This window comes from Electrona antarctica (genome assembly GCF_951216825.1).
Source record: "Electrona antarctica genome assembly, chromosome: 6".
Lineage (NCBI taxonomy): Eukaryota > Metazoa > Chordata > Actinopteri > Myctophiformes > Myctophidae > Electrona > Electrona antarctica.
In genome coordinates this window covers 23,843,969-23,860,132 of record NC_136811.1, presented here as the reverse complement: position 1 = coordinate 23,860,132, position 16,164 = coordinate 23,843,969, and the positions used below count along the sequence as shown (strand labels likewise).

General features: G+C 41.1%; 1 protein-coding gene across 1 annotated transcript in view; it reads right to left on the bottom strand.

Annotated features, from left to right (window-relative positions):
- LOC306924819 (CUB and sushi domain-containing protein 3-like) overlaps positions 1-16,164 on the bottom strand; it is a gene marked incomplete at both ends in the record, with an annotated part of 337,974 nt that overhangs the window by 171,643 nt on the left and 150,167 nt on the right. The window contains 4 exons of the mRNA XM_079503471.1: positions 8,094-8,288; positions 9,027-9,214; positions 14,212-14,350; positions 15,394-15,585. Coding sequence (XP_079359597.1) covers positions 8,094-8,288; positions 9,027-9,214; positions 14,212-14,350; positions 15,394-15,585 — 714 coding nt within the window. The remainder of the gene's footprint in view (positions 1-8,093; positions 8,289-9,026; positions 9,215-14,211; positions 14,351-15,393; positions 15,586-16,164) is intronic.

Below are 16,164 nucleotides of genomic sequence, written 5' to 3'. Positions count from 1 at the left end.
CATGCATCTCAAAAACCTTCCTCTGTGCCCTCATGCGCGCTTGGATCAGCACTGATTCAGTCGGTCATCCGTGATCCATCCTACACCTGCATCATATCCAGGCGCATTACAGTATCTTAAGCCGCTAATGATGTAGCTAATTTGCAGAGCCTCTTAATGCAGTCGCCTCAGACCTCACGGACCGAGCCAGCAGGTGGGGGAGTCTCAACTGTAAACAAACACACTCTCATTTGTTGGAGTGAAGCTGTCACCAGCTGCTCCGAACCCCATGTGGCTAACACAATGCACATGTCACACCATTCCACCGAGTGGCGGGGGAGGAGGCACAGAGGCGAGCAGAGGCTGTAATGTTGAGATTGATAAACAATTAATCTAAGTTTGGTTGTTGGAGCCGCACAAGGCATGTAATCAAACATCTGTGGTGACAGGCAAGCAGGAATCCAATCCAGACTGATCTGTCAAACCTTCCGTGACGTAGTGCTGTGTGAGAAAGGTGCACACTGCACACCGTGAGATCATCAACCTGCCAGCTATAAAAACTTCAAAGCCTTATTTTATACTTTGTTGTACAATGGTGTCTCACATAAGAAATAGTCGGTCTACAAGCTCACAACACGTTGTAATGTGCTATGAGCTTGTAGATGGACCCTTTGTTTGCCATTGTTGTGCCATTGTCAACATATGGAATGTCAGAACAGGTCAGCTCCATATATGGAGATCTAAGGGTTTGAGGTTTGAGGTCAGATGTAGAGTTGCTGGCCGGCTCCATATATGCAGATCTAGGTGATGATCCAGTCTTCTCCATGACGACCAGTCATCAGTTTATATAGAATGAATGCTTCATCATCACAATTATAGGTTTTAAATTGATTTGATGTTATTGATTATGATGGTGGTTAACCCCAAGCCCTACAGTACTCTATAGTCTATGGACATATCCAACTTATCAGAGGTACTGGTACAGTACATGATGGAATTCTCTTCATTTGTGGTACTGCAAACAAACACTGGATTCAATTTCTCAGAACCTCAGATGTACAATGGTGACTTTGGCGTGATATTTACATTACTGTCAACTGACATTTGGGTGAATGGAACTGTTAAACCCCCCAAAACAGCATGCCCTTTCAATGGTGCAGCAGCACAAGCCTGTCTTAAACTTTTAGCTTGCCACGTCACCAAAACAAGGCTGAGAGAACATTTCCATCTTTAGAGCCCCACGCTCTGTGTAAGATTATTAGTAGTGCAAACATTGTAAATATGTACCTACTGTAAATCAGTAGGATTCATCCTTTGGGGAGCACGAATGTGATCAACAACATCTGTGGCAATCCAGAGAGGTTTTTCAGGTATAGTGTTTGTGACCAAAATGATTATCGTAATCACTTTTCATAACTGTTGCAATGAGGTTGCAATAACAATAGCACACATACTCCCAGATGTGCGTGGGCTCCTGCAAGTCCCCATGCAGTTGCAAATGAGCACTGAGTTCTTATTCAACATGGCTTAGATTAAATTCTTCAGAGCACAAACATGATGTACTGTAGAACCACTTGAAGAACAAGGACGCCATTGTTATGTAACTGTTGTTCACCTGTTCAATATCTTTTCTAACAGTATATCTAACAGTGTGATCATGAATCCTTCCAAGCTCCTTTAAAGGGGAATTTCTCCCTAAACCTTTTTTTACAAAAGTAAGTTGATAATTATGTATATTGACCAAAAAAATATATAAAAAATAAATAAAGATTTAGGGGAGCTGAAGCAGCAGAAGGAGCTGGAGCTGCTCCTGGAGGGGTCTAACATCAGCTCACGTAGACCAGGAAGAGTGCAGTGTCAACAATGCATCGAGTGTTGCTGTCACATCATCTAGAACAGATGTAAACAAAAAACAAAAAACAATTGCGCGATTGAATAGGAGTTTTAGCGTTAGACCCCTCCAGCAGCAGCTCCAGCTCCTTCTGCTGCTTCAGCTCCCCTATATCTTTATTTATTTTTTTATATATATATTTTTGTCAATATACATAATTATCAACTTACTTTTGTAAAAAAAGGTTTAGGGAGAAATTCCCCTTTAAATCAATATACAATCTGAACTAGCCTTTCACGTTATCTGGCCTAGCTTAACTTTGTTTGATTTGTATGCCATTACAATGCACTGTCCATATCACACTGTAGGTCATGAGCAATTTGTGCAAAAGTAAATACAATGCATGCTCTCTTTTGATGTTTTTCCATATTACCCCCAATTTAGTCATTGCCAATACTTCCATAGTCCCTTTCAATACCAACAGTCAATATCTGTTGTCTGGTGTATAGTCAACCATGCCTCCTCCACTACGCATGCAGTTGCCAGCCGCTCCTTTTCACCTGAAACTAGATTTCACCAGGAGGCCGTAACATGTGTGGAAAAACATGGAATACCTTATAGTTCCACTCATGATAACAAGTAAGACGCGCAAACGCGGGAAGCGAACGCAGCTCGTAAATTGCAATAACAACAATTAGAATAAATTACGTACTTTTTAAGGTTTTTTTTAAGTTAAGTTTTTTTAAGTTTTTTTTTAGTGTGTGTATGTGTGCGTGCGTGCGTGTTTCTTTTTTAGGTTTTTTTTTTTAAAGTTTTTTGTTTAATTTTTTTTTTAAGTTAAGTTTTTTTTTAAGTTAATTTTTTTGTGTGTGTGCGTTTTTCCTTTTTAAGTTTTTTTTTTAAGTTAAGTTTTTTTTTAAGTTAAGTTTTTTTTTAAGTTAAGTTTTTTGTGTGTGTGCGTTTTTCCTTTTTAAGTTTTTTTTTTAAGTTAAGTTTTTTAAGTTAAGTTTTTTTTTAAGTTAAGTTTTTTGTGTGCGTTTTTCCTTTTTACGTTTTTTTTTTAAGTTAAGTTTTTTTTTAAGTTAAGTTATTTTTTAAGTTAAGTTTTATGTGTGTGCGTTTTTCCTTTTTAAGTTTTTTTTTTAAGTTAAGTTTTTTTTTAAGTTAAGTTTTTTTTAAGTTAAGTTTTTTGTGTGTGTGTGTGTGTGCGCGCGTGCGTGCGCGCGTGCGTGCGTGCGTGCGTGTGTGTGTGTGTGTGTGTGCGTGCATGTGTGTGTGTGTTTTTGTGTGTGATACAGCTGCGCCCTCTGGTGGTGGGCGGGTGGTGTTACAGCGTGACACACACACACACAGACACACAGACAGACACACAGACGTGATCTGCTGGGTCTCATAGTAAATGCTCACTGCGTTCGCAATTATATCTCCTGATTGTGATAATGTCAACAATCTCCGGCAGCATACATATGTTCTGGCTTTGCCCCTCTATACACAACTATTGGACTGAGATCTTTCATTCCATCGGAGATAGTGGGGCAAAGTGTGGAGCCTGGGTGCTCTGTTTGGGGTTTTCTCCTCACTGCCCTCGCTCTCTAAATTGGAAAAGGATGTTTTATCTTTGGTCACTCTATGCTAGGAGATTAATTTTGATGAATTGGAAATCCCCTACTTATCTATCACACTCACTGGATAAGAGATATCTTGTACTGTCTAAATCTAGAAAAGATTAGGTTCTCAAGTGGCTCCTCCAATAAGTTTGGGAAGGTATGGAGTCCATTATTTTGTCCAGAATTGAAATCCATCCCTGATAAGAGTAGCCTATAGATACGTGAGGTCTGGTGGAGCGTTGATGTGACGGGCTTGCTGTGGTGGGGGTGCTGTGTTGTTATGCAGATTATAGATTACATGTACTGTTTAACTGATGTTGTTTCAGTCTGTCTGAAACAACAGATCTGTCTCTGTTTATCTGTTTCATTCATTCATGCAGGCCGAAATGTTCATTATTGTCGTCATTATTGTATGTCGGTGTTTTAGGGTAGTTGTATTTATACAACGTAGTTTCAGGAGTGGAGACCACCCTCTGCTTAACACTGCCACTCTGTTCTCCATTACCTCCCGCCTTCACTCAACTGGCCACTCCCTATTCACAATCACCCGTATCCACTACGTACACCTGCCTCCTCTCACCACAGCCAATCCTGGTGCAATCACCACAGCATAAATACACCTGCAATCTCTCAACCACTCACAGTCACAACCCAAACATGGGTTGTGACTGTGAGTACTGCGCTTGTAGATCGGCCATTCGCTATTCTTCAAATTTGCTATCCTCCTCCACCCCAACCTCCTCCTTCCGCCTCGATTCTCTAAGAATCCAGGGGGGCAGTGACGGAGCAGAGATGACCAACCGCTCATCCCGAGTAGAGCAAAGATGGATGTCCAATCCAGAGACTACGCCCCCACCCTGAGTATCGCCCTACCTTGGGTTCCTCACTCCGTTCCACATTCATCTCATTTTGTTTCAATAAACTGTTAAACTTAAGTAGAGGTGTGGTCTCGTACTAGTGAAAACTAAATAAAACACTGTGGAGCTGAGCTGGTGTGTGGACTTCCTCTTCTTCTACATCATTCATTCATTCATTCATTCATTCATTCATTCATTCATTCATTTAACCTGTATTTCCTGTATGTTTTGAGTTTGTGGGTGTTAATGTAATTATTATGAACACATTTATAACATTGGCAGCAGTGTCACAGTGTGATCTCACTTTCTCAGCTTGTATTAATCAGAAGGAGTGTTAATTTGTGCAACTTGTAGTATGACTGATGATTATCATACCAAAACGGATTTAAATGACTACATAATGGTGCAAGTGGTGTCGTGAATGAGTTGTCAAAAATTAGCTATTAATTATGCTATTGACTAATTGCTTTCATACCAAACAAAGTTTTAATCAGCCAATAATTGAATATGGGTTATTGGAGATGGTACGAGTACAGCAGTCCTCTCAGACTACGGCTCCAGAATACTATTAATCATGGTGTACATGCCATGATAATAAGTGGTGTGCATCTTTCCATTACAAGGCAATCCGATACGTATCTAGATAGATGGACTACGATACAATTCAGGGACGATAAATGTGAATAGGAAACGGTTCTGTATGATTTGAGACAATATGATGCGTTCTCTTACAGTTCTTAACATTTGTTTAGTATTTTTACAGATTCAAATCATATCTTTTTGGTTTCAGGTGTGTTTTTTTTCCGCTTCTCACTTTGCTCACTTTCAGGTGCCAAAAAGTTTCAAATTACTTTTGGCACAGAACTTGCATGGGGGTGCGGCCTCAACCGAGAGGTGGAATCATGAGTGACAGCTCCCCCCCACCCTCCTGCCCTGTGATGTCATCAACCTGCGTCCAGGAAATGTAGTGCATGTAGTCCATGCAACTGTACCGTTTGCATTTGCATAAAATACCATGTTATTGCGCAACATTTCATGGTGATGCAAATTACATCACATTTTAGGCCACACCCCGTTCCACTGCATGCATGCACACACGCACGCACGCACACAGGGTGCAGCAGTACTGTACGGTACAGTATGCTACAGTGCGGCACAGTATAGTACAGTAGTCTGCTACAGCACAGTACAGCACAGTATGGTACAGTACAGTATGGTACAGTAGTGTACAGTAGAGCACGGTACAGTACGGTACGGTACGGTACAGTACAGTGCATGGTACATTACAGTACAGTACAGTGCAGTACAGTATGGTACAGTACAGTACGGTATGGTATGGTATGGTACGGTACAGTACAGTACAGTATGGCACAATACAGTACAGTATTGTACAATACAGTACAGTACAGCGCAGTATGGTACATTACAGTACAGTACAGTGTGGTACAGTACAGTATGGTACAATGCAGTACAGCACAGTACAGTACAGTACAGTACAGCACAGTACAGTACAGTACAGTACAGTAGAGTAGAGTAGAGTACAGTGCGGTACGGTACGGTACGGTACAGTACGATACGGTACGGTACGGTACGGTACGGTACAGTACAGTACAGTACAGTACAGTACAGTACAGTACAGTACAGTACAGTACAGTACAGTACAGTACAGTACTGTATGGTACAGTACACTGACCACCTGGATGGCATGGCGTAGCTCTAGAGTGAGACCGGCTTATTTGTATGCATGTGAGTGACTGTGTGTGTGCGTGCATGTATGTAGTCCTACTCAACTGTACTCAATTATGTCTTGCAGGAAATAGGGCTAAAGTGGGGTCCGGGGACCCCCAGGGGTCCTTGAGGGAGCTCCCCAGCTAAATGATAGTTTGGAACCAAATGGACCCTTATGGGTCTGTAATTCTGAGAGTGTACAAATGGATCCATTTGGTTCCATTTGTACACTCTGACTCTCAGAGTCACAGACCCGTAAGTAACCCGAGTGTATTTGTACACTCTCAGAGTTAAATTAACATTGATTTTACAATATAAATTGGGGGTCCCAGAGATAGAAATGCCATTAAATGGGGGTCCGTAGACTAATGCATGTCAAACTGGGGGTCCTTAAACGGGTTGAGAATCACTGCTAGAGCCGTACAAATCTTATATGGGGGTCCCTGGCATATGTTTTCAAATGGGGGTACTCAAAAATCTAAATGTATATTAAAGTTAAAAATGAAACTGAAAAAAACTTTTGAATAAAAAAAAAACTTTTCAATACATCTTGGTGAAAATTTAACTTTTCAGGTTAAATTTTTACTTTTCAACTTTTCGATGGAACTGTTTCTGTTAAACGATCAAACGTTTTGGCACAATTCTTCCCCCATAATTATCTCCCAGCATAACTCAGTAACTGTAGTTATACCTACAGTATGCATACGCAATCACGCGCACGCACGCACGCACGCACAGAAATTTGCAGACGGCACATTTAAACTTAAATGGTACATTTAAATATGTATCTGAAAACATTGAGGTGAGAAATAAGCAATGCAGTAACAAAAGTGTCACATCACTGCCTCTCTCTCACTGCCTCGCTCTGCATGACGAGACACAAACATCTGTGCCACAGGCTGTGGGTGTAGATCCCAGCGGTCCAAAAACCCTAGGGCATAGGCGACCTCAGCTAAGTTTCACCCATTTCAATTGACCCGGGCCGCGCCCTCACAGTGCATGTTGTCACTCACAGAAAGCTGCCCAATAGACAGTGAAAAGTTGTCAGACTTAAATCGTATTCATTCACATGAAACTCATGTGACACTCATTACTTATCAATTGTCCCAAATAAAGCCTGTATCAACAGAATATATCAGTCATAGATAGACGTGTTTTGATGTGTTCAACGTAGATTCATCTTTGCCCATATAGACAGAAGTGCAGATGTAGCTTATCATATTCTAATAAGAAACAGTCTATCATGTGAAGTAAATGGCTCATGTACCCACAGACTTGAGTCAAATGCACACCATGGATAACGTGCTCGTCAATGCCATTGACAGCGCAGTGCAAATCTTCATAGAAAATGAATAGAAAGCGTCATCTTGTGGAATGAAACCTTGCGTTCATTGGCCAATGGCCATAATTCCACCCTACATGAACAAAATAATGTAAACTTTCTTGGTCTGGCAGGGCTGCATGTCGAGTTCAACGCAGACATATGCAAACAGGTCAGAAAAAGACTGCAATTGGTTAAGGCACAACACGCCTCCCATTCCAGAGAAAATGTCTTTAAGGCAGGAAATTGGGTTATGCATGGAAGACGGATTGCACATTTAGATGCGTTGTGTTCACCTGCTTACAACCACAGATTACATGAGAGCATACATTCTATCTCCCACACCAATTCCCCTTTTTGCAATTTACTCCGATTTTGCTAATTATAATTACAACATTTTTGTAAGAAATAACCACCTTGAAATCTCTTTACCCAATTTGTGTTGCATTGTGTGAAATCTTGTATCTTGAAACATGGAACATTACAGTATCTCTCCCCCTAACTAGCTACAGTACTATACTTAGCTCTCAGATCTCTATAATGCAGGTCAGAATGTACCAGTTCATGATGTATCGCTGTTGGTTTAAATTAGCCACTGAAGACTGATTTATACTTAATAGCCGGCAGTGCATTGCACCAAAAATAGCAGATCTACAAGCTTGCGCCTTGTAGATTGGCTGTTTTCGGTGTGCGACACAATGTGCAAACAAGTACAACTCAAGCTTTAAGAGAGTTGAAATCCCTAGCAAAGTGACAGTGTTGTCCCTCACCTTGACATCTGGGTTTGGTCCTGTCCCACTCAGGTCTCTTGCTGTTGCCCATAATGCATGTCAGAGTGGAGTACCCCTCCAGCAGGTAGCCAGGCTCACAGTGGAATGTCACCATGGACCCCAGTTTGTAGTCTGCCCCGAGTCTAGTGCCATTCATCACGTTCCCTGGATCAAAACATGCTTCCCGCAGTTTCGCTGCCAAAGGAAAGAACAAAGAGTTTAGGACCTCCAATGATCCAGAGTGGCCTTCTAATTTCAAGGATGAAAAAGAAAGGTGTAACAAAATTGAGCTAGCCTGGTAAAACCACTCCCCCTGCTGGACAACATTTGCATTCTGCCAGAAGGGAGAGTCTGGTGTCTCTCGAGCAGAGACGATGTACTCCGGACCAAATCAGACCAGAGCGATATGCAGCCGTATGCGGCCACTAGAGGCGGGATCAATGTGAGACTGATGACATATTGAAGCTGTGCCACAGCACAAATGTAAACACAACCTAACAAGACTACAACTCGAAATGATTATGGAGATATCAGATTGTTGTCCCGCTGCTTCCGGTTCATCGTTTCTGTTTGAGAGATCCCAGATGCAGGAGGAGGGAACTTGTGAACTCAATACTGACGCAATCTGGCAGAGTCAGGTTAAAATTGAGCACCCATTTGACTAAACTGTCATATTAAAAAGTATTACACTTTGTCGTTTGTGAAACTAAATGAAAATGACCAAGGGTGAATCAGCGGCTGTTCTCACAGTTGGCATCGACATCAGAGACATTAGTTGCGTAACATCCTTTCCTATTGCAAATTATTGCATACATATACATATAAATCCCACTGCAACATCAGAACCGATCAGGTTTAGGTCATCCATAAACATAACCTTTTGCATTATAATGCACGGCAGAATCCCACTTGAGAGACAGACCCCACAACTACCTTTGTATTCCAAGTGAAAGCCAGTGTAGCTCACTGAGCCATCACTACGGAACGCCAAGTGCATAAAGTTGGAAGTGCTCTCAATCTTCTCTGGAAGTTTGCTGTCTTGAAAGCTACCAATTAGATGACTGTTGCTGTCTGGCCCATCGTAGATGTACAGGAAGTCATAGTTGGGCTCAATGCTAAAGCTGTGGTAAACAAAACAAAATGAACAAACAAGTTATTGTGCTCAGTCTTCTCAGATTGCGTAAGAGGTTTAGATTGTAAGATTCAAAGACTACAGTATTGTCATGTACAGTATGCCTGAGACTACAGTATTGTCATGTACAGTATGCCTGAGACTACAGTATTTGTCATGTACAGTATGCCTGAGACTACAGTATTGTCATGTACAGTATGTCTGAGACTACAGTATTTGTCATGTACAGTATGCCTGAGACTACAGTATTGTCATGTACAGTATGCCTGAGACTACAGTATTGTCATGTACAGTATGCCTGAGACTACAGTATTGTCATGTACAGTATGCCTGAGACTACAGTATTGTCATGTACAGTATGCCTGAGACTACAGTATTGTCATGTACAGTATGCCTGAGACTACAGTATTGTCATGTACAGTATGCCTGAGACTACAGTATTGTCATGTACAGTATGCCTGAGACTACAGTATTTGTCATGTACAGTATGCCTGAGACTACAGTATTGTCATGTACAGTATGCCTGAGACTACAGTATTTGTCATGTACAGTATGCCTGAGACTACAGTATTGTCATGTACAGTATGCCTGAGACTACAGTATTTGTCATGTACAGTATGCCTGAGACTACAGTATTTGTCATGTACAGTATGCCTGAGACTACAGTATTGTCATGTACAGTATGCCTGAGACTACAGTATTTGTCATGTACAGTATGCCTGAGACTACAGTATTGTCATGTACAGTATGCCTGAGACTACAGTATTTGTCATGTACAGTACGTCTGAGACTACAGTATTTGTCATGTACAGTATGTCTGAGACTACAGTATTTGTCATGTACAGTATGCCTGAGACTACAGTGTGTCACGTATGCCTGAGCAGTGAAATGTTGGTGAGGCAGACTCCAGAATGTGCAACCCATGCATTACTATACAATATCCATGTAAAGTACAAGCTAAATAATATATTTAGTTTGTAATATAATAATAATAATAATAATAATAATAATAATAATTATAATTATAATTATAATTATAATTATAATTATATATTTGTCACCCTCCGTACTCATTATGGTCTGGGGGGTGGTAGGTTAGCGAGTAGGATACATCAGTGACAATGTGTGTGGGGAGAAATGTATTGGCTAAAACGATGTATTACTTTACTACTAAAACTGGGGAGAACAGGGAGTAAAAGGCAAAAATATATAATATTACTCAAGTAATAAAGTGTAAACTAAAAACCTAATAATTTTGGTGAGTAACCAATACCATAGACTAATAGGATATTATTATTATAACATGCTATGCAAATGTTTTGCATAGCATGCACCACAGTGCTATAGCAGTGAGTCATGCCAGGCGATTTGCTTTGCCCCTCCAGACAAAGATAAAGAACATAACAAAAAAAGTATCTCTCCCAAGAGGTATAAAGAGATTAAATTGTTGTGACACCGCAGTAGCACAAAATCTTCCCAGAAGGCAATGGCTATGCAGTGTGAAAAGATCGTTTCATATTGTAGTGCTGTATATCAAATCACATACTGCAGTGACAGAGAGAGAGAGAGAGAGAGCATTTGTTTTCAAAATAATGAGCTTGGTTTATGACAGAAATGTAAATAGCTTGGAGATAATTGCATTTGAGTTGAATCAAAGCAACTCCAATTTACAATCATAACTATATCCTTTCATTTTGCACTCCCATGAGAGAAAGCTGTGTTGTGCTAACTCTATTAGGCTGCGCTCAACACATAAGAGACAGGGGTGTCTTCTCTGCGTCTCCTGTCTCAGCTTGCAATTCATTTGCAATGGGAGTCACGTGGTATTGTGGTACGAGACAACATTGTTGGATGGGGGGGGGGGGGACACAGAGGAGACAGGAGACACAGAGAAGACACTCTCTTATGTGTGATCAGAGCCTCAGCGATTTGAAGGACAACGTCTGAAAAGATACATGCTGCATTTCTCTTCATCACATCAAGAAGAAGGAGCAAGAGAAGGGTGTGCACCCCAAAAAGAGTTGACCATGAATTTTATATTCTTCAAAAGTCACTCATAGGGAGGGCAGCCCATAAAAGGTGCACTCAGGCCTGCCTGTGTCCCAGCTCTGGCAGAGTGGCAGTCATGCTGCTGAGCATTCAGATTGAAATTAATAATGTAAAGCAAATTAGTATCATTCAGCATAGGAAATCGTGTGGGCTCTTACCCAATTCTTTTTTTCCCCTCCACATCTCAGTGGAAGTTGAAGGAAGGCTATCTCTTGACCCAGTGGTCATGAGCAATGCTGCCTTTTCTGCTATCACAGCACACACCTGGACACTACTGTAATTCTGGCCCTCTGCATTTGGCCAGCTCTACTAAATACTCAAGAGTTTATAGCCGTTTCTACCACAGAAATCGGACAATTCTGTGACCCAAGCAAAAATTCTGCACATGTACTGAGAAGTGTACTTAAGCTTGGTTTGAGGAACACTACTGAATCATACATTACTTTGAAGTATACAACAACATACTCAGAGCATGTCATCTGAGGTCATGTTGCCAGTGTCAGTCATGATTCTCAAACTTTAATTTAATTTAACACGTAGCAACACAGTAGTATTATCATGGGGGGGGCACGGGGGTGGGGGTGGTACCGTTCCGATATCCTATCATGAACAGAAATTGTCACTTATTGAGCCAAGCAAGCCACAAGACAAGCTCGTTCTGAAGGACATAACAAATAATATAGGTTGTCTGTCATGCCATGGACAAACCAAGGACAGCACAGATTGTTGTACAAGTATCGATTGGTGATTGGTTCAGAACAACCGCCAATGGACAGCGACAGGCCATGTGCGCTGTGACCCAGCACCATGCATTCTCTTTTATATGTGGAAATAAAACACCCAAGAGAGCAAAGCAGCATGCAGAGCTGCCACCTGACTCTCAGTCTCCACAGAGGCAGTATGTTTGTAGTTAAGCCATTACCAACACTAAGCAAGACAGAAAGCACATACATGTAGAATGGAATGATGGAATGGAAAGCGATTGACAAATGAGTTGTGATTTTGTAGAATGTGTTGCGCAGTTGCAATTGAATTGCAAATGACTAATTTGTGATTGTCTTTAAACTGTAAATACAGTGGTCTACAGCTATACAATGGTAGAAGATGCAGCATGCCATGCACATAACTTGATAAGCAACACAAGCTCTGATCGATCGATTCCAGGATATAATTACTAGTACTGTGCCAGTATCCATTTTGATAAATTTTAAAGTGTTGAAAAATGTAAAAGTAAAAGTTTACAAAGAACAGCCTAGTGAGCAGTGGGGCCTGGGACACTTGCACCCTTTCCCCCCGCAGTAGCTCTGCTATAGAGCGTCGCAGTCCCGCCCCCTTTCATGACGACGCCAGGCCCAGGAAATTAATCCCAATGCATTTTTCCCATAGACATTTCAAAAAGTATTTATTAAAAGACCTTTTAAGCGTCGTACGAAGCCAACTCGAGTCGTGACAAATCATGACAACAAACACAATATTTTGGACCAAACAAATAATTACCAAGAAGAAAAACAACAAAAAAACTGTTGTAACCTGCCGTTTTTTTCAACTTTCTAATTCTTTGTTTGGCCCAAAACATTGTGTTTATTGTCATGATTTGTCACGACAAGAGTTGGCTTTGTCCGCGGCATAAACTTCTGAAAAGTCTATGAGGAAAATGAACGGGGGTTTCTTTTCCGGGTCTCTTGAAGGGGCGGGACTGCGACGCTCTATACTGGAGCAGCAGTAGTAGTTGTTGGGGCTCAGATCAAAGAGGCAGACACTGGTTGTGTGTGATGTACAGTCAAGAGTAGAGGTGGTGGCAGCATTGGTGGTATGTAGAGTGCAGTCGACTTACAGTATGTGTTTTGTATGTACCTGTACACAGTTTAACAATAAAGAAATCTTGAACATTGACAAAATGGCGGTAAAGAAGGCTGGTGTATGCTATCAGCAGGCTAGGAGGTCAATAACCCAAACCCCCAACACAGACTCATTAGATTTTTTGTTTTACTTACCTTGAAGTCTCACTTGTGCTGTAATTTGCCATACGGCTTACGGGTGCTTTTAAACTCCACTATGTGCCTTCCCAAATGTGTGTGACCAAAATAGCAATTTAGGGGAAAGCGTGCCAACACGCCTATGACCACACCTCTAGGCGTGAATACCGGTGTCGGCATAATAGATAGCGGGTGACGCTGGACCAAAATACCATTTAGGGACAGAGCAAGCTCCTATACTCGTAATCTTCGGGCAGCGGCTGACTTGCGGGCCGCGTCGCGGGTAACGGCGGCAACGAAATTGAAGCCCACAGTGTATGAAACCAAATGGATCCTTATTTGTCCATTTGCTTCCTATTGGTATACTATTGGTATATCGCTATACAATTAATAATTTACTTGGATCCCCCTGGAACTATTGGACCAACTCATAATTCAGTCTCTAAAAGCTCAACAGGAGATTGAGGACAATCTTCCAGCTTTCGTTGCTAAAACCAGGCGGAAGAAAAAAAACTTTACAGAAGCAATCCAAGTCTTTAGTGCGGCACTTGATATTGAGGTGGAGGCATGATTGGTTTTGAAAGTAGTCAGTGTAGTTTTGTTACTACATTGCATTTTAGAGTCCCCAGACAAATTGTTCAGAAGGCAGATCTCATATTATCTGGAAACACAAGACTACTGGACCATAATGCTGACCTACTGCTCCAGTGCATTTCATCTGATGTCATGTGCTCAGTGTCCTCCACAAAGTCCTTGTTTTAATCATCTGACTTGTGACATTTTTCATGTCTCTAAATGCCTGTACACCAGTAACATCCTAATAATACATGTATTATGATTCACTGTTCGAACATCAATGATTACAGCAGGGTTCGGCATATATGCAAATAAAGACCTAACCCAAGACCATCTAATTAGTGAATTGGACTAAAGAAAGAACTATCATAGCGCCACCGCTTACCTGATGAAAGCTAATGAGATGACATAGTCAGAGTGGACAGCAATGAGCCAGTCACAATCTTTGCTGTGCGGGTAGGGATGGGGGTAGTTTGGAGAAAGAATGAACCCAGAAGATCCTGTCACATTCCCTCCACATGGAGCTTGAAAGGAAAATGAAGTAGATTTTAACAAAATGACATAATTATACATAATTTCCAGTAGTAATTATTGAGGGGAAAAATTGCAGTTTTCAGCCCATGTGGTTAAGCTAATGTGTCTTCTAATGTAATGATAGGGTAAGAGCAATTTTTTATAACAGCTTTTGAAACGATAAATAGCTAGTTATAAATACACATTTGACTACTTAATGTAGTTTTCTACAGCTTGAATCAATTTTCTTCCCACTGCCTGGTGTTGGGGAAATGGAAATATACAGTCAATATTTTAAGATGAAAAGAAAATCCTGAATGCAATTCAAAAGCACTGACACGATTAGGAATTTTAAACTATCTTCCCTAATAGAAAGTTAATATTCATACACATTAATAATAAAAAGCCTGCCAATCTCCCAAGCTATTGTTTTTATTATTTGTACCCACATCCATTAAACAGACTGGAACTCAACACCAATGATCCCATCAATAAGTAAGCTAATATAAGATAAACATGTATATAAAATAATGTCCCATGCCCAGTGCTCAGTTCTTCCCTGGCCAGAAGAACATTTACTTGGACCACAGTTGGCAACAGCTCAGGCAAATATAAAACATGGTTTGTAGATTCCCACACACACTTACAGTACATTGTTAATTAATTACATTGATAATTGTTAACTTAATTAACTAACAGTTAAGCTGTGATGAAACAACATATTGGCTGACCTCAGCCCTTGATTAGCCACAGCGAGGATAACGCTTGGCAACAGCTCAAGATGTGTCTCGAGTGCTTTCTGTTATCCTACATAATACCTGTATATCGTTTACGGGTTTGATAAGAAATACATTCTCTGATGTTATAATAAGTTATAGAAAGTACTCTCCATCTCTCACATGTATCATTTTTTACTCCTAATCCCTATACACTGCTCCTTCACTTGTTCATTTCTGCCTCTATGTACTTTCCCACATCTCCCTCTCCACCGCTCCCTCTCTCTTTCCATCTCCTCCCCCTCTCTCTCGTCATTATTTTTCTTTCTCCCTCTCACCGATGCAGCTTGGTGGGCTGGGTTGCCAGTAGTATCTATTTTCCACTTGGATGCAGGTGATTCTGCTCTCCCCCTGTAATTCGTATCCTGGATCACAGGAGAAGGTCACTGAATCACCAGGCTCCCGCCCTTCTCCATTGCGACTGCCATTCATTGGCATACCTGGGTCCCTGCAGGCTGTCGCGAGCGAGCCTGAAGGACACACACACACACACACACACACACACACACACACACACACACACACACACACACACACACACACACACACACACACACACACACACACACACACACACACACACACACACACACACACACACACACACACACACAGAAAGGTAGGCAAGCGTACAGTGTATGGTACAGGTATACAATATACAGAACACCCACAGATGCAAGAGCCAGAGCCTACGCACTAAAACACACATGGTGCACACACAAACGTACAAAAGGGATTATTACATACCATGCAGTCAGACAGCTGTCAAGCTCTAACTCTTTCTCAAACACAGTTAATAAGAGAAAACAGCAGAGTATTGACTGATCTCTGCAAGTGAATGCCTGTGATGCTCTCAAAGCTGTGCAGCAGCCCAATGCAACAAATCCAAATTAGTAGTACAAATCGGATCAATTCCTAGGTCATCCCTGTGTGTGCAGGTTTAGACTAGTTGAATGGTATACTGTATTATTTGAACAAAAAAATATATTTTCATATTATTTTTTTCAACTGTAGTACTAGAGATACTATATCGGCCACTAGCACAGAAA